The 24,272-nt window shown below is 39.8% G+C and overlaps 1 protein-coding gene across 1 annotated transcript; it reads right to left on the bottom strand.

Annotated features, from left to right (window-relative positions):
* Positions 1-13,384: 13,384 nt before the first annotated feature.
* Positions 13,385-23,594, bottom strand: dthd1 (death domain containing 1). The gene is made up of 9 exons (XM_028563668.1): positions 23,167-23,594; positions 21,999-22,329; positions 21,029-21,208; positions 20,226-20,488; positions 19,461-19,616; positions 15,677-15,966; positions 14,219-14,469; positions 14,058-14,115; positions 13,385-13,866 (listed from the first exon to the last, which is right to left on the bottom strand). Exons 1-9 carry the CDS (start codon positions 23,592-23,594, stop codon positions 13,511-13,513), a joined length of 2,313 nt encoding a protein of 770 aa, XP_028419469.1. The 3' UTR covers positions 13,385-13,510.
* Positions 23,595-24,272: the final 678 nt, after the last annotated feature.

The raw sequence follows: 24,272 nt of genomic DNA, 5'->3' as shown, positions 1-24,272 counted from the left end.
TAACTGTGATAGATGACATGGAACAGGTTCCAGCCAGACTCGAATCAGTGCTGTTGCTGTTCACGTTGAACACCTTGACCCTTTTACACCACCTGCTGCTTGTGTTTCTTACCTTCCCTACCTCCTACTCTCTTTGCAGAGTTGCAGCATTACCATGATCTTAGCAATTTCTTTGGTGTGTGTCATACAGGGCTCTAATCAAGTCCACCTTTGTCGAGTCCAAGACAAGGACTAGTCGAGACCGAGTCCAAAGAGGTTCAAGTCCAAGTCAAGACCGAGTCCAAATGAGAGACGGTCAATACCGAGACAGAAAAAGAAGAATCGTCTTCAAGACCACTCACTTACCTGTTCATAATGTATGTGATGTGAGAGACAGTATATCTTCTACTTTAAGATGATAATTTGCTTTATTATTTGTAACAAGTGCAGAGTAACACACTATAGGATCAAATTAGGCCGTGTTATTTACTTAAAATATTAAATGGAAATGTTCCCAATCTTGAAGTTATTACTTTAGTCCTGAAAAATTCATAGTACAAAGTGCTCGCTGACATTGTGTCTGTGGCCAAAATGAAAATGATTGATACCTGATGATTGAGGTATATGACGCAGCCAGGCGTATACCAGGCAACCAATCTTGATGCCTGTTCAGGATGGATTTTGAATTGAACTAATACCTGTTTTCTGAACGAGCGTGCTTCATCGTTGGTTTTGTTTTGAAGGAGGAAGTTACTTTAGAACAAAAGCATATAGTGCTGGACTCGGTTGAGACCAACTAGAATATTTGGCGTGTCCAATGACCGATTCCGAGACAAGTCAGAGTCCAAATACCAACGAGTCCAAGACGAGTCAGAGTAATCCGGACTCAAGTCGGAGTCCGGACTCAAGTACTACAGCCCTGGTGTCATAACTGATACAAATGATGACCAAACCCACAGAACTAAGATCCAAGATGTAATAAATCAGAATAGTCTTTTAAGCTTTACATCATGTAAAAGCAAACCCATGTAATCACCCTCAATCCCAACCTGCAGCCAAACTGCTCTATGTGTTTGGTGTTGTTGCAAGATTACCAGTCAAATAAATCTCCATAATGGATCTGAATATTTTCTTCCTAATGTGGGATCTCAGGCACATGATCCAGATTTGGAAATGAATAAAATCCAGCCCTCATCTGTAGAGCATGCATACAGAGACAAACACAGGGCTGAAGATCATGATAATGTGGTAGCTTTGACCCTTAAAATAACACAACAAAATCATGCGTCAAATCTTTTCATATCTACTTATGATCGTAAGGCTAGATGTGTGTGATTATGTGGCTGTGCAACCACTTTGATGCTCTTAGGAGAAGAGAAATGACAGCTTAGTAATTTGGCAGGGAAAGGGAATAGAAACACACACTAAAAAAATCTGTGTATAAAAGTGAAAGTGTTGGATAATCTGACAGGAGGAGGGAGAGACCTTACAGCACTTCCAAATTGCTCTGGTGCCACTGCTCATTAAGATGATATTGATGTGAATATTTACTGTTACCACTACTATGCTTGCTGTGTGGTAGCCCACAGCTGTTAACATCTCAACTGAAAAAGCATTTAGTCTCTCACACACACACACACACATACACACACACACACACACACACACACACACACACGGAGTAACAGAGTAAAAGAGTAACAGAGTACTTAACCCTTATGAGTATTTAGCCAATCACCATAACCACAGTTAGGCATAATTTCCCCACAATACTACATACATCCAAGTAACTCGGGAACTCTGGCGGAAAATCTTCCCTATCACTAATTTTAAGAGGCTATATATAACTTTCAGTTTGTGTTGATTCCAGCGGCCGCTTTGGACAAAGGTGGTAGTGCTTTTACCACACCTGCGGTCGTAAAGGTCTTTTCTTTACGGTGCTGTATTACTGAGTTAGCATTACCGGGAGGTCATACAGTTGCGATGAATGTTTTGCTCAGACAGAAAATCATTCATTTACAATAAGAGAATAAGTTACAGATGCATTGTTGCATTTCAAGTGTTGCATACGGTAACTTAGCCTGGGTGTATCGTGAGCTAAACGAGGTAAAGTTATCACTGTTACTGTGTCAAGCAGGCGCGTAGTCAGTAATGGGCCAGGGAAGCACTGGCCCGCCCACTTTACTCACTGACCTGTCCAGCCAAGTTTGATCAAAATCCGTTTTGTTATGAAAAATATTCAAATTTAGGTAAAAAGGAAATGGTAACAGACCTATTTGTGTGTGTTTAATGTTTTCCAAGTTTGTTTGAGTGCTGGCCCTCACGGAGGTAACGTTAACGTTAAGAAAAACGTGTTTCATATTTCTTGCTTTATTACTGTATTTAAGTAACCTAGTCACCTTCCTATTTAGTAAGAAATTGTGAACACCGATGATGGCTTCTAGCTGAAACGCTTTCGTGATTTGCCCACTTTAAATAAGAAGATAACTTATCTGTAAGTGATGAAGTTTTTAGTTTTCTTTAATCCTGTCACTGCCGTGGACTTGATACACTGTCTACGATTTGCTGCTTTGCTGGCCACTTTTCATTATATATTTTTTTTATAATTCAAACAATGCTTGGCTGGAAGTTTTGATTCTTTGATTTTCTTTTACTGCTGGTAGCGCATTTGCTGCTTCTAATCTGACCATAGTCCTGAAGCAACAATGCTGTTATGAAAGCACAAAGATATGTTACATTTGCGATTTCTGTCTGATGTAGGCTATTCTATGTCATGCAGTATGTAAACGCCTTCTCTGCTGTTTGAGTTCATGTTTAGTTGCCACTTTGTGCAATAAAATGGTTCATTTTATACCAGTGCTGTGCAGAGCCAATGCTGCTGGTTGTGTGGCCAACACAAACATGGACTTAAAGGAATAAGAACCAGGCGCTAAATGGAAGAGGGACGTAATTTAATGTCTGCTACTGACGTACAATCACATCGCCCATTGTAAAGTTATTTTATGAATGAAATAGACATATAACATACCTGAGGGCCAATTCGGAGTGGGGTTTGAATCATTTTCAAACCCGTAATTGTCTCCATCTGTTGAAAGCCTGACCAAGGTTGACTCGGGTTTTCGCCCGTCGTCTGTCACTTTCCCTTTGTTTCCCCCTGCTACTAGTCTTTATGCTAAGCTAAGATAATCACCTTCTGGATTAAGCTCCATAATTAACGCAGAAACATTGCTCCTCGTTAGTTTTCTACTCATTAAAAATAATGATTCTTCTTGGTTTTAACATTACACTGAGCAAAGTCAGAAACTTTCAAATGCTAGGCTTGGAGCTTAATTAGTCCTCTGTACAACGCAACCACAGAAAACATAACTAGCTCTAATGCAGAGAAAATGGTAGATTCCCAACATTTAATGGCCATATATATATCAGCCACAACTACTTTGAATTTGTGCAGGCTTGTTTTATCTCTCTTTGAAACCGCTGTGCTGAGTGCCAGCTAAGGGCTAAAGATCAGAGGCCAGAGAGAGGTCAGCCAACCAGAAAGACTGTTGGCTTTCAGCGGAGAGACTAACAAGATGCTCATGCAATGTTAAAGGCTATATGAAACCAGTGCCCTGGGCAGAACCAACCCAGGAGAAACCCAGGAACACTACTTTACCATGGGAGCAGGGGTCAACCTGTAGATCTTTGTGAAACCCAAAGTAGATTGCGAAGTATTTGGGGGAAAATAATGATTTAAATTTTTTAAATGTATCTCTTTAATCTTGGTGTCGCAGCTTCTTTCTTTGTTGGTTTGCTCCTGCACACTGAAGCAGGGATGTCGTTAGGCCTATTTTAGGGGGCTGAAGCTACCCCGAAATGTTCCTAAGCCCCCCTAAATAATAATAATAAGAACAACAATAGCAATTCGATTAATCAATAACCGTATCCTCATTCATATTTAGACGCAACAAATGATATAAATCCAGCTACAAAAAAATACCCGAAAAGTCGGAAGTACAAGGAGTCATTGTGCTATCAAGATGATGCACCGCAGCGTCTCGTTGCATTGGTGTGAACTGACAGCTTTCAGAGCATTGCGAGTAACTGGGGGATTTGTCTTGTCGCTACTCTTTGGTCTGAACTCGCTATGCACCCTCCCCCCCCACAAACACACACACACCGATACACACGCTAATGTTGAAAGGAAGATTGATTACATCTAGTGTGATACGGAGTGAAATTGTAAGTTGTTTTTAATGACCTGCTTACCATTAGCTACGTTTTCTTGAGGTAAAGTAAAGGGGATATTTTGGTTTGAAAAAAAACTAAAGTCTAGCTAGAGTTAACGAGTGAAATACAAGAAATGGTTAACTTAGCAAGCTAATCACAACTCTTTATTCATGGCCAATAATATAGCCTATCTCTATAGAAGGCATATTCTAAAACAATATCAATCCCCATAGAATGTTGTTGTCACTGAAAACTAAATGTCATAGGGTCCCTGTTAATGCTATTGTACCGTTGTATCCTTCAATTCATTGAGTAGATGAGATGGATTGGCAGAGCAGTTGATTCTGAGGGAGCCGCTGTGATTGAGGTCAGTAGAAGTCTATAGGTCTAAGGATTGTTTTGTTTTCTTCTAACAATAAGCATTTGTTGGCAGGTTTAGGTACTATGCATAGCCTAAACTAAATTATTTCATTATATTTATTTTAATTTAACTTTCTGCATTCATTGGCTGTGATAAATTAAATAAATATGTAGATGTTGCCTAAATGTAGGCTAGGCTAAAGATGAGCACATGCCCACAGATACACATGTGAAAATAAAATGAAAGCAATCCTACGTACATACAGTATATACAGTAATCATTACTTCCGCCATCAGGTTATTGTATTTACACACTAGCCACTTTAAATAGGATCAGTATTAATATCTTACATGATAAAGTATGCAGTGATGCCTATCTTGTGCTGCTATTTGTCACATTTGTTTAGCTTACCAACTTATTAGCTGTCTGGCCTCTGTCTGTTCAATTTTTGGACATTTTGGATGTTGTTTCATGTGACCAATTTGCATTTCAAAGTCATGAAATTAGCATGAGGTTTTTTATTTTATCTTAAAGGATAAGACAGAAGGAACAGAGTAGAAATGGAAGAAGAGGACATGTCTGTTCCCTTTTGACATATTGGTTTCTTGACTGGTGGTTGACATAAGTGTAGCTCTAATACAGTAACGAAAGTGTGAAAGAAAGATGTGAGTGCCAAGATTTTGCAAACACAAGTTACAAATACCCTGGGGGCTCAGCCCCCCCCTCCTGTCTTTCAATCCTTGTGACGTCCCTGCACTGAAGTATGTTGTTTGAGTCACAGCACAAAGAATTGTTGATTTATGATTTCATTTACAGACCTGAAGGCTCAAACTGAATAAGCTTGATTCTAAATTGCAGGGTTAAGATGATTAGCACGGTAATTGCATTCAAAGCCAATCCTCTCTGGCACATATACACAATACATGACATAGAGGACATTGTCAAATTCATCACAAACCCCTTTTTCTTTCCATTGACATTGACATTGCAGCTGTCTATTTGCAGGATGCATTTCTTGACCAAATGAAGGGGACATGCAAAGTGACACGGAAACGCAAGCCAGGGCAAAGGAAACTATCTTTTGGGGACTTGTATGTGGGGGGAAATTTCCTATCCTCTCCTCCACTGCACTGAAGGCCAAAGTCATCTGACAGGCACCTTACTGACTGTGTGAGATTAGGTGTCTCGAAATATGAACCCCAACTACAGAGCACTAATTGATAGGGTGCAGTTACAGCCATCACACTGACTTTGGGAAGGTTTTCCATATTTTAGATTGAAAAACTGTGTATAGTTCCTGATAACTCATTTCCCTTTTGTTGTCATGTGGCTTACTGTCTTTGAGGGTTCATACTGTACTAGACAAAGCATGCAATAGTTGTACTCAACACTAGTCGTGTTCAAATGTACTGCTTGCCATAGATTAATAACCAAATGCTCAAATGGGCCTAAATATTGCTTGTGTATTCAAATGTTGCAGCCCCTATTTTGCAGTATAATGAAAATATAGCTTTTTTTTTTAACACGGTCAGACCCATGTTGTTGTTTGGATATAGCCTGTTGCAAAGTGACACGGAAATGCAAGCCAGGGCAAAGGAAACTATCTTTTGGGGACTTGTATGTGGGGGGAAATTTCCTATCCTCTCCTCCACTGCACTGAAGGCCAAAGTCATCTGACAGGCACCTTACTGACTGTGTGAGATTAGGTGTCTCGAAATATGAACCCCAACTACAGAGCACTAATTGATAGGGTGCAGTTACAGCCATCACACTGACTTTGGGAAGGTTTTCCATATTTTAGATTGAAAAACTGTGTATAGTTCCTGATAACTCATTTCCCTTTTGTTGTCATGTGGCTTACTGTCTTTGAGGGTTCATACTGTACTAGACAAAGCATGCAATAGTTGTACTCAACACTAGTCGTGTTCAAATGTACTGCTTGCCATAGATTAATAACCAAATGCTCAAATGGGCCTAAATATTGCTTGTGTATTCAAATGTTGCAGCCCCTATTTTGCAGTATAATGAAAATATAGCTTTTTTTTTTAACACGGTCAGACCCATGTTGTTGTTTGGATATAGCCTGTTGCACTGTGACCAGGAAGCCACATTATTGCCTCTGGTTGTTTGAAGGGAAAATAGAAGAAAAAAAAATGAGTGAATCATTGTCTTCTGGGTGTGGCATGTTTGTCTCACATTATGATTGTGTGCTCATCTTTTGTTATTTTGTCTTTTCTCTTCTGTCACAGTAGGATATGTATCATAGTGTGTAGTGCCACCAGGGTCAGCTCCACAATAACAGTAAACATACTGTCTGCTTACACAGTACGTTTACATGATTTCAAATGTGAGTGTTTGCATGTCTATAGTATCTACAGCTGACCGGAGAAATATGTATTTACAGGTCTAAAGATCTAAAATGAACAGGAGAAATGTGAGACTAAGATCATACATCAAAATGAAGGTGTAATGTGGTTTATGATATGATGAGATTTGGTCTTCTTAAAAATGACTTACGGGGCATTCAGACCAAAAAAAGCAATCCGGCGATTTGCTTCTGGGTTTTGCAGCAGGGGGAGTGTCAATGAAACAGCCCATTTGTGTGATATCCTGTTGTGTTCTTAAACCCCCCAACAAAGCACAAGTAGACTTTATATTTCACAATAACTGTTTTCCGTCATAATGACGTTTCCAACTGCACTTGAAGGTAGCTTTATTTCACTCCTTTTAGTTTTAAGGCCTGGAACTTTCATGTTTTGGTTCACTCTCACTGCTATCATTGTTGTTAATCACAGCAAACAGCGGTTTAAAAAAAAAAAAAAAAAAAAAGCTTTGAAAACTACACGCTATCTTTATAGTAGCAGCTAAAGAGCCAGATATTCTTCTGAAGAGTTGGTGGAGACCTAAAAAAAAAGCTACAATGAGAGTGAATATTGGACTAACATTTGTCTTTTGTCTATTTATCAGACTTAATTGTTGTAAACCCTAAAGTGGCAAATTTTGCATTTCATAATGGATGGTGTGGATGAATCTACAGTATGTGATATGAACCAGGTGATATCCAGTGGTGGAAATCAAGGGTGTATAGGCTACTGAAATTTGGACATATTGGAGTATAACTATTATTTATATATATATAATTAAATGTAATGATTGGCTTGGAAATGGCCTCAGGTAAAGAGGTAGATAAACTGACTGATGTGATTTTATAAGGAAATATACATATAGAGAAAATCTGTAGCAAATGCAGTGCACATTTTCGTACCATTTTTTTTATAGCTGTTTTTGTTCTTAAAGTTGTTTTTTTTGTTTGTTTTTTAATTTTAGATGAACCTGATCTTCTTACAAAATCCTAAAAAAAATCCCTGAGTCTGTGGCCTTTGAAGTCCCAGAATCCATAGGCATTAATAATTCCAACATACAGTATAAACTTAGTGTCGATCCTGTGAAAGGCATTTCATGGTCAACAGAGCTAGCTGTGTGTTTTAAATAATTCATGTCACAAACATGTGGATGGCAGTTGAATGATGTGAAAGTAAGGAAGAGTAAGACAATTGCGTCTGACAATGAGTTGCAAATTAATTCTTAAGTCTGTTTATATGCTACACAGGTAGAAGTTGCCAACCAAGTGTCCATCCTTAGCTTTAAGCTTTGAGCAGGCTACTCAAGAAATGTAGGGATTTCTATAAAAGATTCAATAAATGTCATATTTCAGAATGGGCAGTCTGACAGCTATTTTAAATGAGATATTGAGTTTTGCACCCAAAGTAAACCAAGCGTGTCTGGAGCTGCAGGGTTTGTCAGCTTAAAATAACCACGGACACTTGAACATTAGCATGATAGAGCAAATTGACTTGCTTCTTTGAGTGGGAAAGACATACTGTGACAATGCAAGAAAGTACCTTAAATATCTGTAAAAATTGGATTAGTTTTCTTGCTTGATGAATGCTAAAGAATGTATAAATTTGCGTATGTTACAAACCGGAAGATATAGCAGTTGGCTTATATGCATTCTGAGGTTAAAGTGGAAGTGTTGTTAGTATATGGGTGCACAGTGCTTGTTATGTGTGAAACATAACTGTCATAGCCATGCACTCTTTTTAACCTTCTAACCCTGAAAAGATCCTCTCAGACAAACAAAGTGTTTGTGTGTGAGGGAGAAATGGAGCCAGTCTCAATGACTCTCCCCGCTTTGCGATCACGCTCGCATACACACAAACACACACTCCAGATGTCAGGCCGGTTTTACACACCAGTGGACAGTAGTGTTGCTACACCTTCTCTCCCCCACCCACTTCCATCACATCACACCCTCTCATCCGCTGTGCTCTTCTTCTCATCCCTTCTCTCCTGTTTGTTCGGTCTTCCATCACTCCTATCGCACCTCTTCACCCCTGCTGTCGCTCCCTCCGGTTCTCTCTCCATCATTGCAACCTTTTTTCACCTCTTCTCTCAAGCTCCGTCTCACATCATCTCACACAATCCTGGAGGATTTCCAGAGTAAACAAAACCAATTTAATTCCATCAGAAAATGGTCAGCAAGGACATGGATGTTGCTGGAATTGCATGATCCGTGTGATCATGTCTTTGTGCATGCACATGGGTGTATGCTTTAAAACCATGGATCAATGCAGAAAGGACATTAAATGTAGGCCTTTCATGTGTGAAGAGGAGCACAACACATCAGCTACAACTGCTGCAGAAACCACAGCTCAAAATGTACTTTAAGTTTATATGAATAGGGCTTATATCTATGGCTACGCCCCATTCAGCCTTGGTTGTAAATGAGCAGTTGTTTAATTAGTTCTGATGTGGAAAAGGATGGGTCTGCTGTTGCAGTCATGTGACAGGTGTCAATTTGCAGAGGTTGCTTGAGAGACTGTGGTCAGAAATACCAGGGAAGGTAAAAGTAAAAGTAAGTTTGTTTGTTAGCTAACTAACCTAAAGAACTAAAGCTAAGTTCACCGAACACTAGCTAACAACTAGCTATATTTACCAAACTAAAACACTCCCTAGGTTGTTTTCAAATTTCGTGATGGGATATGTGGCCCTTTCAGGCCACGGACGCCCAGCTGCCCTGTCTGCCACTGAGATGAGGGACAAATGAAGAGTTTGTCACGGACCAATGAGCAGTACACCTGAGAGTCTCTCTCTTCGTTAAATTCCCTCCCCATCCCACACACTCACACACACACACACACACACACACACACACACACACACACACACACACACACACACACACACACAGCATGCTAGAGTCAGGCCCTGTCAGAGAATCGCCCCTGAGATTTGATCCATCCTCGTTTTTGTATGAATGGCAGCCACACAGGGGCTGGTCCATTTTTCACTCATCACAGGGTTTAGGACCGCACAGTGACCCGAATCACCCACAGGACCTTAGGGTGCTCTAATACTAGTATTTTCTAGGGTACATTTAGAAATCTATGTCCATTCTGATTTAAAACAGATTTGTTGATATTTGTTTGTAAATATGAAGCTACTGACAGCAGCCAGTTAGCTTATTTTAGCATACAGACTGGGAAACTGGAAGTCTAGCACCCGCAAAAGTGCAATGTGTTTTTACACTTAAGTTTTTGTACCTTTGGACATAGACTGGCTAGCTGTTGCCCTCTAGTTTCCAGTGTGTTCCCTAAGCTAAGCTAAGCTAACTGGCAGCTAGCGATAAGATAAGAGATAAAATAGACTTTATTAATCCCACACTGGGGAAATTCCTGTGCTTAAGCTTCATATTTACCTTACACACATACGAGTTGTATTAACCTTCTCATCCAATTCTTGCAAGAAAACAAAATGTTGAATAATTCCTTTAAGGGATAGTTTAAAACATTTGAAGTGGAGTTGTCTAAATTACTGTGAGGCAGTGTGGAGTGTATGGTCGCCTAAATGAGTAAATAAGAGCCTGCTGGGTAATAAAACCAGCCTTGAATAAAAAAATAATCCCACATGCAGCTTACTCACATAACTAAAACTTTCTCCACTGAACAGTCAATTTAGCAACAAATCAGGTTTTCATGTCTCCCAGACGTAAAGTCTACAGTCTGATAACTCTTAGGATGAGCTGTAACAGTGCATATGCTCATTCGTGGCTGTTTCTGCATCTCAATCACATCAGACTGCTTTACCTTGACAGCTAGAAGTGGCTAGTAGTAAAGAGCAGTGACTGATTGAGGGCAGAAAAGATTTCTGCCAAAAAAAAAAAGAGCGCTCCAAACAAAGAAAAGGATGATGAAATGTATGATGAAACAGATGAGGTTTTAATCAGAATCTCTTTATGCTGGCACTTTGTGGGAATTCTTCACCTCATCAGCCCTATGTATCCTCTCCGACTGAACGACGGGCAACCTCCCAGAGTGCCTTGCAGCGTGACCTTTTCAATAATGTATAGACCGAGAGAAGGGAGACAAAACGAGAGGGGAAATGATTTCCTAACGCTGTGGGAGCCCCCTCTGTGACATTTACCTCTAGCATGGCACTCTGTTTTCTCTGTGTGTGTGTGTGTGTGTGTGTGTGTGTGTGTGTGTGTGTGTGTGTGTGTGTGTGAAGGAAGAAAAATGGGCAGATAATAGTGAAGGATTGTAAAGCGTTGGAAGAGATCTATAAGAGCAATAGTTCCATCTAAGTGTGGAGCTGAGGAACATTAGAAATAAATAAATAGGAAATAAAGGAAAGAGAAAAGGTTAATGAATAGAGGTGACAGTTTTTGTCGGACACAATTGCAGGAGCGATCATCCTGTTTAATCCATCAGCTACCTGTTACCATTTCATACTTCATTAGCTGCAACCCCCTGGTTTGCAGCGATGGTTGTTCTCCACAGGGAGTCCCCTACCCCCCACCTGGACACATGGCATCTATCATTACCCCCCTGCTTCAGCTCTGAGCCTGCAGAATGTCACACAGCTGGAGCGTGAGGCTCTGAAGACAGATAAAAAAAAAAAACCTGGCAAATGTCATTAAAAAGACAGAGCATGCTCTTCTGCTGCCTACATTTCAGTTATAGACAGGATAAACTGTAGCGCTGTATAAACCAACTTCAAGGATACGATTTTTATATGGAACATAACAGTTGAGAAAACAATCTCACCTCAAGGTCTTTTCACACAATCTTCATCATTTATACGGAGGTCTCGGTTAAATATATGGAAACATGAAATGGATGTTCAACTTTCCGTCTTTTCAGAGCATTGAAAGACTTAAAGTTTGAGGTTCCAAGTTCGTTCTTGACCTCGGAAACAGCAGTTACGAAAACACTGTACTAGCTCTTCGGGAGGTTTTGACCCCATTTGATACTTCAGCTTTTAAACCAACATGGACAAGAAGTCCTTAAAGTGCTCAAAAACTAATTTACATATACAATGGACGTTTCGCTAAGACCTGCCCACCTTAGTTACTTTTGCTGCACCTGTGAAGCTTTCCGCTCTGGCATGGCGCACATTCAGCTCACAATGATAACGGTGACAGGTTTACCATCATAATAACTTTTGTAACATTAGGTCCTAGATTTTAGCTTATTTCAGACTGACATAGACAAAAGCAGGCCTCTTGTATCTAATTGGCAACTATCGATTTTTCTTGCTGAAATGTCAGCTGTAGCAGTTGTAGCTAGCTAGCTAATTAAGCTAACGTTAGCTCCATGACTTTGTTGAAAACACCAAGCTGACATTTTTATGTTTCCAGTGGATTCGTTTTAAAAGGAGAATCCTGTAAAAGAGGTCCTTGATGATTAACAGTTACAGTAGGCTATATGCTATCATGCTAAAAGACTAAACTGCATGTTTCAGGCAAAAGAGTCAGCATCCTCAAAAGTTGATTATCCATAAAAGACATGTAGCCTGAATAAAGCACATGAATACATACAGTACATACAACAGCATAGTTTTTTTCATCTTAAAATGTTAACTACAAAAAGTAATTGGCCTTGGAAGTAATGCTAGCTTACTACTGTAGTATTTAGCTTACTACTAATAATAATTATTCTACTACTATTACTACTACTAGCCTCTTATTTAGTATTTTCCAATTCCATGACAACTAGGAAAACACCATGCGCTATATAAATGTAGTCCCTTATGTGATGATCATGTGATATGTTGATCATAAACTCCAGAATAGCTACTAAACGGACATTGTGGTGAGATGTGTTTTCAACTTCTTCATTCCCAGGAACACTTTTAGAACACATTAAAATATGCAGAGGATTTGTATGCCTATCAGTATTTTATTTTAAAGGCATACCTATAAAAATATTTATTTAATATTCTAAACAGATACATTGTATGTTTAAGTGTAGCAACACACATGTATCAGCTCCAGTTTAGGTATATTTACTACATGCAAGTAAACTAGCACATAACTACCTTTATTTTGTTATTTAATTCTGAATATAGTTGTGGGTGCAGATACTTCTCCCTGCTTGTATCTAGAGAGAGATTTATTGCATCACAACACATAATATGAGGTAAGGTGTCAATTACAAATGGCCTAACTAAATATACTTTCTTTTTCTTGATTGTCTGAATGTCTCACTCAGTGTCTTGTGTGGTGATCTGCAGCTATTCGTGCTTCAACTGTGTCACGAGAAATGCTTAGAAATATTACCCACACCGCTGGTTCCCAGTCTGTGGTTTAGGACCCGCCAAGGGGTTACAAGAAAGTGAAAGGGATCATGAGACAACTAACAGCACAGGAAAGCAGATACAGTTTCAGATATTTAACTTTTCTTTGTTACTGAATAACATGAAGTCTTCAGGCCCCTAAAAATTACTGGGTTAACTTAGTCATGACTCGTAAACATAAACGACTCAAGTCTTGAGGAGAGCACGGAATCTCGCAGTTCAATGCTGACCCCTTGTGGATCAAACACAGTACTGCCACCAATTTATTCGGCAGGCACACATACTCTGACTAAAAGCAACAATTAAAATGCACTGTGATTTCTACTATTTCAGTAAGCCCTGTCTGGTGGTTGCAGCCTGTCGCAGCAGCAGCTCCCTGGCCAGGTCTGGCCTGCCGCTCTTGGCCAAGCAGTGAGCCAGCTGAGAGGCCTTGGGTTGGTGTGTGGCAGCGGGCAGCCCCCTCCTCCACATGGCCAGGACATGGAAGGCCTGGGTGGACAGGCTGTCCCCAGCCCGGAGCTTCACCAGCTGAGCGGCGCTTCGACGGAGACGCAGGGAGAGCACAAGAAGGGCTACTTCCTCCTCTGAAAGCTCCCCAGATAGCCAGAGAAGAAGAGAGTCTGACAGGGAATCTGGTGGGTGGGCAAGAGATGAACGACGGAGACACTGGTGACCTGAAACTGTACATTTATATTTTCAACACTAGCTTGTTTGGGAAAATTAGAAAAAGATCTGGGAACCTTTGATATTAAAAATATGGCAAATGTAGGCAAATTCATATGTACAATAATCAAAGTGATGCGATAAATTGTTCAACTGTAACACAAAAAAGGAAATATTCAAGTAAAGTATCTCAAAACCTGTCACCCACCTGTCTCCTCCCATAACTTCACCCTAGCTGTGATGGGCCGATTAATGGTTCTCACTTTCTGAAATGAAACCGCATAAAATGTTAGGATCTTCTTTGATTGTGAAGTTTAACGTCTTTAAACACAATGTATAATGTAGAATTCCTTGTGAATGCTTCTGCACCTTGGGTAAAGTCAGAGACAGCTTACAGACGGGCTCTCCCAGGAGCTTTGTGTCCATCGGGACTGGTCGGTCACCTCGCCACCCCAGCTGACTTCTGGTTACCTTGTAAAACATGGCCGTGCCTTTGTAGTGGGGGGAACTGTAGTTTCCAAATGGGTCCACTTCCGTTAGATACACCAAGAGGTGATTCTTCTGCTGGCTGTGGAAGGTGATTCGCTCATGTGAGACATCATGTTGGTCGTTTTGAGTTCCTGTTGTAAAAAAATGGACATTCAAAACCTTATCACTTCAACCAACTGAATCAAAACCAGTCAGTATGTCATCTTTAAGTGAGAAGGAAGGTGGGAGAGCAAACAAACCTGGGACTGAACACACTGTACATGCATTCTGCTGGCTGCCTGTCCAAACATATAATTACATTTATTATATGGTCTGTGCCATCCAGTTATGTGGCGACAAGCAGCAGGAAGACTGACCTGTTTAGACCTATGGTAGGTATTTGTAACCTGATTTCCCCAACAACAGTGACAACTTATTTACTTATTATGTTGATGTTGATACTTTTATGTGTGTTTTACTGAGTTTGAGTTAAAACACACTGAGTTTTGTTTACTGTATATTGTCAAACAGAAACCTGCTAATAGATTCTGACATGTAACTCTTTTGTAAAACATTATTTATCCTTTTGTCCTCTTTCCCTCCATATGAATGCCAGGGTGCAGGTTTAATGCATGACACAACACTGTTAGAATACCAAACCCGGGCAACTTTTCGTACAATATATTCCATCTCTAAACATCATTCCAACTTTTTTAAAAAGCAAATGAAAAAGTTTTTGCACTCTGAAACCCAGGCTTCTCAGGAAGTAGGCTTCCTGTGTAGCCAAGGTAAATAATTTCTTATGACAGAAATGTCCTCACAATGACAAAAAACAAACAAAAGAAAACCTACGAGACTGTTCAGATGAAAAAATAATTATTTACATGTACAAACGGTGACAACATGTGAAACGGGACTGAGAGTCTATAGCCATGCTAGCTGCTCTGTGAGGGTGTGCTTTGAGCTAAATGCTAACAATGCTGATACTGTTATTGACCTGGAGCTTCTGATTTACTATTTCCAAATATATTTTGAACTGATGATGTCGCTAGGACTGGTATTAGGATTCATCCTCTGGGAAGCATGAATGCCTCAATGGTCACGGTAACCCATCCAATAGCACATTATTACCACAAATTACATGTAATCCTAGGGATTTATACAGGCCAGCGATGGCCAATCAGGAGAAAATATGTTCTGTCCTGACATGGTCCTATAACCCAAACATTCACTGTTCTGCCATTTTTCCCCCATATGTTTTGTGCATTCTTTTCTGCATCTGTGGAGCCTCCTTTACTTCCTTTTTTCAGTGTGCAGGCAACTTCTTAAATAAGTCAGTAGCTGAACATCACACCCTACCTGTGGAGGTGATGTTGCCACTGAAACGGAGGAGAAGCTGGTCTCCTTCACACATAGAGATCTCTGCCGAGGTCTCCGGGAGGCCGCTGAAGCCCTGGGCTCGCAGTTTGGACAGCTCCCAGCCGAGGTCTCTGCTGGGCAGAGCAGCCACCAGGACGGCGTGAGGCTCGTCTTGTCTACGCTGGAGGACGACAGTGGCCGCGTGGCAGCAGACCGACTCCTCCAGCTCCTTTGCCAGGGAGGTGATCCGGCAAGGCTGTAGTGGAGACAGGAGACGAACCACCAGCAGTCTGAGAGGTAGACAGTCAGAGACAGGAGGAAAATTAAGAAGTTGAGCTCAGCCGAGAGATTAGATTGTTGCTGAATAAAGGGAAGAGATGAGTCTATTATCGTGGGCCTGAATACAGACTAAAGACAGAATAAAGAATTCATATTACTGACTGTACATATTTTATTCCCTGGGGAAGCTGTTTTAGATAAGAAAGAGAAGTGTGGCACAGGAGAGAAATAATGAGAATCTATCCTTATTAAAGGAACATTTCACAATTTACGATTATAGGTCTAATATTCATAATTACATTTTCCTAAACGGGATTAAAAGCATAAATGAAATCAGATACCTTTTAATTTTAATTATCTATCACTTCTTTAGAGTTGACTTAACATTCTTAGCATGTACTTATGTTCAACATAGAAATGCTAAAGCCTGGAATTCAAAGCATTTGGCTCCCCCCTTTATCCATATTGCCTTTCTTAAATCCCTTATGTAAAGAAAATCTCACTCTAAGTCTGGTTAGTTGTAACGTTCCACATTTGTTCTCATGTGCCCATAGACAGAACATGTCTAAATAAAAGGCATAAAACCCCGGAGAGGTGGAACAGTAGTTGCTTGAGTAGTGAGTACTTCTGAAAGTATTGTCTATGTGTTTGACTCTAGATTAAACAAGGCAAGAATACCACTAAGTAAGGAAAATGCTAATTGATTGTGTTAAATGTTTCTCCTAAATCATTATATAAAATGTTTATTTATTTATGATTAGCAAACAACAGCAAGAAATGTTAAAGAAATCTTTTATATGCTACACTTTTGCTAATATGCTAATCTTTTATATGCTACACTTTTATATGCTACACTTCTTGATTACATGGTGTGTACTACTTCCATATGTGTATGTACATGTTAATTGTGACCTGCCAGGGGACTGCAGATGGAAATGATCTTTAAGCTAAATCTGATACAGCACCTCAAATGATTAGGAATATGTGTATTATTGCACACAGTCCTTTACATACAAAATAGATAAATAATACAAATTAACATGGAATAAATGTAGCTGTGAAATGTTTTTAGGTTTTGTCTTTTTTTATTGTGTGAGGCAAATAAAAAACAAACCAAGTGTTCCCAACTTCAAATATGTCAAATACAAATATTTTTTAAACTATTCTGTCCTTATAAAATGTCCCTATTCTAGCATTGTTGGGCGTCACACATCAGACCTCTTCATGTTGAAGTTTCCACCAGAGCTGATTGTCCACAAGTAAGAATTCATGATTTTCACATGACTTCAAAAATAAACTGTCATCTTCAAATACGCAAAATCACACTCCCTAAGTTTTTGTTTCTCTCTCTCTCTCTGTGTGTGGCCAGGGGCAATGTTTGCTTCCTCCTCTATGTGGTTGGAGGACTCGTGATGACGGTCACTGCTGGTAGTCGGTGCGTGGATGTGGCTATGAGGACAGCTAACCTGCGGAGCCTGTCAAACACTCATCCGGCTCATGGGCCTCCGATACGAAACACACGTTGTGAGTAACCTGTAACTGTTTAACTACGTACAACGAAGTACAATACACACTTTTTGTAAAAAACAAATGAATTTTTTCTAAATAGGAAAACATCAAAAACATTCATTAAATATCATTGCTTTCAATTTAGCCTAAGATTTAATTCCAATAGAACTTTTCTTTTTTTTTATTTTATTTTTTTATTTACAGTTTAGAGTCTAATCATTGTCATTATTTAGTCATGTTGTTTTCTGTATCTTGCAGGCTAACTCTGTGGCAAAAGGAAAACTAAAAAGGCTGTTTTTCACTGACAGGTATCAAAGAGAGTTAAAGTTACTCATCACTAATATAGGGCTGGAAAATATAGTCAAAACCTTCTATCCCGAGGTCATTTCATATTTCGATAAAGATATATATCACAATATTGCATATGTTTTCTGGTAATTCAATAAATAAAAAGTCCATATCAAATAACCACATAGCAAACCCTATTTTGGTATACTGTGTAAACTAAATACTGACATGAAAAGTATTTTCTCATTTTATTACAAACTTTAGTGCAAAATTAACATAACGTGCAATCAAAACGTAAAGCGCCATCCAAGTGATGTATGTGTATGTGAATATTGCCATAACGCAGTTTGGCCTCTAGTTTTTCGACGTCACGGTAGAAACAATGTTGAAATATATATACAAAAGGCATTTTGATATCGTTTTGAGGACATACATCGTCATATCACCCAACCCTACTCACTTTTCTCATAAACAAAATGAGCCAGTTTCAGTCTTTGTCTTCATCAAATATTCTTTTCTGGCCTCTATGTGTGATCCAGTTTCAACAGCCTCCTTGCTATGAAAAAAACCATACTGCAAGGAACTCGTCATTTCAAGGTTTTAGGCTGGTGTCCTGAGAAACCAACAAACCTGGAGTCTACTAACTGCGTCTCAGCAAACAGGTACACAATTAAATTTAAACAGTTTTTTTTTCTTTCACATCAATTAATCTGTGATGTCTGAGAGTAGTTCCTGTTCTGTGGTCAGACGCAGGATTTATTACATCCTCCTTTGTGGTGTGAGCGGCCTGCGCATTCTGACCCTGCGTATAGGAAACAACAGGAGCAAGCTGAAAACATTCCATCCTTCAAATCAACTACAGTGGTTGATCAACTGTAGCAGGAAGGCACAGACAAGAGGATATGTGGTAAGAGACATTACAACACAACTTATGTGTGTGTCAGATAAAGGTCTTCTTTTGATACAATACTGTATGTTTTTTAGATTCTTCTTTTACTGGGTGGACAAACCAGAGAAATCCGCAATGGATCTGACACCAATTATGCTTTAAATGACCCTGGGCTTATCTGTACTGTCTGTAGTCCTTCTATGGATGTTTCGGCCTAATATTGCAGTTTGTGCTGTGATCTGTTTAGGTTGGAAGGTACAACAATATATCCACTGAGTGCTGCAGTCACAGAGAAAATCATCCAGGCTTTCATTTTCTATGCACTAAGGATTCTAACAAGATCAGAAAACTATATTACCTTTTCTGATGCCTCCCCTCAATAGCTTCTTGTTAGCTTTAGAATTGAATATACCATTCTAATATTTATCCACAAGGTGCTATGTGGTCTTCGCCCTAAATACGTACTGTATACCTGAGCTCCTGATGCCATAAAACTGTCGTACAAACCTGACTAAACCCCCACAATCCACTCCGTCCATTTATATTTCCTAGAAACAACTTAAATGCACTTTTCCTCATTTGCTTTAAATTGTACACAATGTATTTGGATTATGTGTGTGTTAATGGGCTAGTACTGTAGTGTGTATGCATCTTTCTTGAAATAAGTATTTCTGTTTTGTCTAGCTGACCTGCACCGCCCTTTGGATCAACTGTGTTTGAAGTTTGAAGGACTAGCCTCTCATTCTCAACAGCCATGTATATATTCTCAGCAGCCAATTAAATTTGCAAGTATTTAAAAGGAGACATTATTTTGCAAACCTGTCAAAGTTCTCTGTCAGCTCAAAGGACACCAGTCCGTTCTGCTGGTTCCTGACTGTGACTTCATCCAGGACGCCCCACTGTTTGTCTCTTGAACCCAGAACAATCAGCAGGTCATTGGACATCTCCTTAGACTTCACAGAGGCGACCAGGACTCTGACAGAAACATTAAAAACACAATATCTTCATATAACAAGACCAGGAGTCTCTGTGAGGCTGTGCTTATGGGCAGGGCGCTGCTTTGATGCTACATCCCTACATTAGCATGCTAACATGCTCACAATGACAATGCTAACATATCTACCATGTTCAGCATCTAAGTTCAGCGTGGTAGCATGCTAATTGACGGATACAACTGATGCTGATGGAAATTCATAATATAAATATATTTATAAATATTATATTTGTATTGGAAAAATTGAAAGTTTTTTCACTAAAGACAAAGTCAGGGGATCACCAAAGTCACGAGAATGCAGTGTCTGGGAGTCATGAATGTCTGTACAATATTTCAGGAAGATCCATGCAATAGGTGATATTTCTATTTAGACCAAAGTGTTGGACCAACTGACAAACAAACATGGCCATCCCTTTAGCCACGTTACCATTTTTAAAAATGTCTATTCATTATAGATGGTTTGTACAAGACATTCTCCAGCAGTTAATGAATAACGAATCATACTCATCTGGGAGCTGCCACCTGCATCTCTGGTCTCTGATTTTTGGCCATTGATCCTCTGATGTCTGTATTTCAATTCATTAACTCACCTCCTTCTGTGGGAAGCGGGTTGATCCAATGGTGGAGAAGCACTAACAGGCCGAGTTTGGTGGTCTTGCTCCTCCCGTTGTCCCCTTGTGTGTCGCTTCTTTTTGGGGTTCGGGGGACAGGGAAGGGTGAGAGTGAGGGGTCTTCTCAGGGGCTGAGAGGATGGGTGGGTGAGGTAGAGTAGTGGACTTGTAGACACCACCGAGTGATAGGCATCGCTCCTGGACTTGACAGCTGCCAAAAGGACAGCATCTACCGGCTGGATCTGAGGCAGAGGAGGAAACAGCTGTTCTGCATTATATAAGCAGCAGTTTGGACAGAGATGCTGTGTGATATGAAAATAGTGTTTCTTCCCACACTTTTGTTTTGCCAAAAGCATGCTGTTTCATCAAAAAGAGCCGTGTAGAGGGGGAGCTGTTGGGTTTTGACGTAAGATCAAGCAACAAACTGGAGTTAGTTTACAGATTATTGGACTCGGAGGTTGATTCAAATTTCAGCCACAGCTGTTCATTTAGCTTACAGCAAACATCTGTGAAAACTCAAGTCAGTGAATTATAAGCAGTCTATCTTTGCTTTTTATGCCCCTCTTTCTCTTACCATGGCTTTGTTTTTCTCTCATTTTAGAACAATTTGAATATTTTAAAGATTGAGTTCTTTTTCAAAGGTTTGATCTCACATTTACAAAGATGTTTCTACCTACTTCTCAGTCCTAAACAGCCCACAATACACAACAAATTAGTTAAGTAAACTTATACGCTTGTGTTAAAAGTATAGTGGCATAGTGATCAAATAATTTTCTCCATACCATGGTTTGTGCAATTACTGGAGCCGTGAAGGATCCTGGGAGGTAATTCAGACAGATTCGGGGGTCCATGGGGAGTTTGAGTGACAAACCCTTTGTGGGAACGGTGTAATTTTCTCTTTTCAGACAGGAAACCACTGCAAACAGGCCCAGGGAGTACACCCTCACCTCTGCAAATGAGCTCTTACAACAGACATAAACAAAACATAAATGAAATCATCTATTTTGGCCAATGTATTTGAATCATTTATAAACAGAAAATCAATAGTCTCCCTGATGTCAAATCTGGCTTTCCATACAAATATGAACATGAACATAAACATGATGTAAGCAAGGACATCCTAACCACATTCTACTACTCATTTATTGAAAGTGTGATAACCTTTTCCTTCCCTTGTTGGTTTTATTCCATTAGTCTTCAAAACAGGAACTGCTTACATCAAACTGTTAAAGTCTGTTCCAGAATTATTGGACACCCCCTGAGAGCTCTGTCCACCCTATGCGAACAGCAGACCTTGAAGACTGCCTGTAGGATCCTTCGTGATCCATAACATGTCATGTTTTCGATGTTTGAGTGGCTGCCCTCAAGGTGCAGACTCCACTGTCGAGGCTTTAAGACCTAGAGGAGGAAGGTGACCTTTGTCCCCAGGGCTGTCCAGCTCCTAAACTCCCAGCCCCCCCACCTCCCAAATCTTTGGACTGCACTACAATACTCCGTAGACTGATGACTGATGCACTCAACCCATCCCCTTTTTTTCCTTTTATATATTACTATGTATCTATTTATTTTATTGATGATGTACTGTATGTGGTGGAATATGCTGCTTTTTGGGTCATTTAATTGCCCCTTGGGGATGAATAAAGAGATTTTAATTGAATTGAATAAATACATAGAAACAATAACTTGTTTTAGTTGATGGCATTGCTGACAGTAAAATAAAAGTTAGTGTTTTTAAAACATAGAGAACGTTACCCTCTGCCCTCCGTACATGCCCTCTGTGGTTACAGGAGTGACGTAGCTCGCCCTCCTCTCCCCATCAACTATCTTCACAGCGACATCCCTATAGCTGCCGCGGTAACGTGCGCAGAAAGGCACAATCACAATCACAGGGAAGTGGACGTCAGCTCCGTCCTGAACTTTGACCCTGATCACTCTGCTGACCAGCTCCTCCGAGGCGGTCACCATCAGGCAGCTCAGGGTGTCGGCCACCTCACATCTCAGGACTTCAGCCACACCCATGGGTGCTCTGATAAAGCATGTGTCTGGTACATCTGAATGGCTGTCCTCCTGTTCACCAGTGAGCCTAGAAATCATTTAAAAATAGATCAGTTATACAGAGATGTAAAGCTCATAATGTACGGATGACATTTTGTACAATATAAATGAATGATAAATTCTGCACTACAGAACAGCTTTAAATTGCATATTTTTGCTTCCTGCATCATTGACATAACAATGTGTATCTTTGCTCTTAATGTTAGTAGTAGTAGAAATAGCGCTCATCATATTTAAGCTACATTTCTAGCAAAAGGGCAACCATCTTAAATATTTCTGAAATGCTGGAGCACGCACATTTCCATATCAGCTTCTCCCAGACTCTGCCTCTCCTTCTGATCTGAATTTTCCTGATTTGTTTGGCTTTTGGACAAATCTGGGCATTGACCTGACAGTGAACTGTATGAAGTAGCCGGCTATGAGGAGGCTAGGTGGCAATAACGTGTGCGCCTTTTGATGAACCATTGCAGAGAGTTTGCTTCTGTATCAGTGAGCAGGGGAAATGAGGGGAAGGAATGAAATCATGTCCAGACTCACAAGCTGGCAGCTCCATGTGGAATAAAGACCAGGATGCTGAACATGTGGAATGTTGGAATAATGTTCTAGCTCTTGCTGTGCAGCCAAACATTGTTCAAACAGACAAAACTTTATTTTAAATTGTAGTGGGGGTCACAACGTTTTGTTAAGGAAATGTGTACTGCGATGGAATGATGTAGCAATAAAAACAATTCTTGGGTTTGAATATTTTACTCCATGTAAACATCATATACCTTTTAATAAAGAGCTGAAACAAGCTGATACAAAATATATGACACTGTCAAACAGTGTGGACACTGGACAGTGTACCTTGATTTCGTCAACTTACCCTACAGTGATCCATCCGATGTTTGTCTTCTCTTTGCCCTTGTCATTAACTCTATTTGTGTCATTTTCCGTCTCCAGGAAATTTGTCTGACTTTCTGGAGAATTACAGTTCTCATTTTCACTTACTTGAATTTTGACCACTAATTCTTTCCCTGTCTCTTTCGCATTGTTGCAGTCAACGCTGGAGTGTGATGTTTGTTCGCTGTCTGGTGATGGCATTGTATGGCTTTGATCATCTCTATCCTCAACGTCCTGTTTATGCCCGGAGTCAGATTCAAGGGCATCATGGGAGCTCAGGTGATTGTTGTTATCTTCGGGTTGCTTTGGTGCTTTTGGATCTCTGGTCTCCAGAGGTGCTGAGGCCTCCTCTGCACATAACTTGAGGATTTCTTCGTCCAGCTTAGTTATGACTGTGTTTAGTTTGTCCATAATGTTCTCTATGTCCTCCCCAACACTCAGGCACATTTCACTGAAGGAGTCTGAACAAGGTGTGACTTTACATTCTGTATCTATAATAAAACAGACATATAGAACATAGGTGATTGTGTTTATATATCACAACAATAAAATAAAACTTTTACTTGACAAACTGCATTTTTGAGAGCTAATTTATATTCATAATAATTTATATACTCTCTAAAACTATGGACTATATTGCATTGTGTGGACTACTGCACAATTACTGATTTACACAAGTGCTAATAAACTACTATGTAATTAAGTCAAATGTTGTGGTGGTTCATATGTATTTAATGTTTACAGGGCATTTGCCTCACAAATACATTTAAAATGTATGCTTAAAATAATTTTGCTTGACAATGCTTTAAATTCCACTCAAACCTTAACTTCTTAAAGTCCTTCAGCCAACACTTAATCCCATTTTCATGCTTACATTTCAACTTCCACTGAAACTTTTGTACATGCATGTATACTTAAACTGACGTCAGCAGTTTGACAGATGGTTCCAATTCCACTCTTCTTCAACAGTCCTTCAACATCAACCACCACTTCAACTGCTTACATTGTTTGAACTTTAACTGACACTTCAACTTTTTCTCATGCTTTACATATCATCTTTAACTGACATTACTTTCACTTCTTTGTCTT

The sequence above is a fragment of the Perca flavescens genome, chromosome 19, assembly GCF_004354835.1.
Source record: "Perca flavescens isolate YP-PL-M2 chromosome 19, PFLA_1.0, whole genome shotgun sequence".
Taxonomy (NCBI): Eukaryota; Metazoa; Chordata; class Actinopteri; order Perciformes; family Percidae; genus Perca; species Perca flavescens.
The sequence above is the reverse complement of the archived record's forward strand: the minus strand, read 5'-3'. Positions and strand labels throughout refer to the sequence as shown.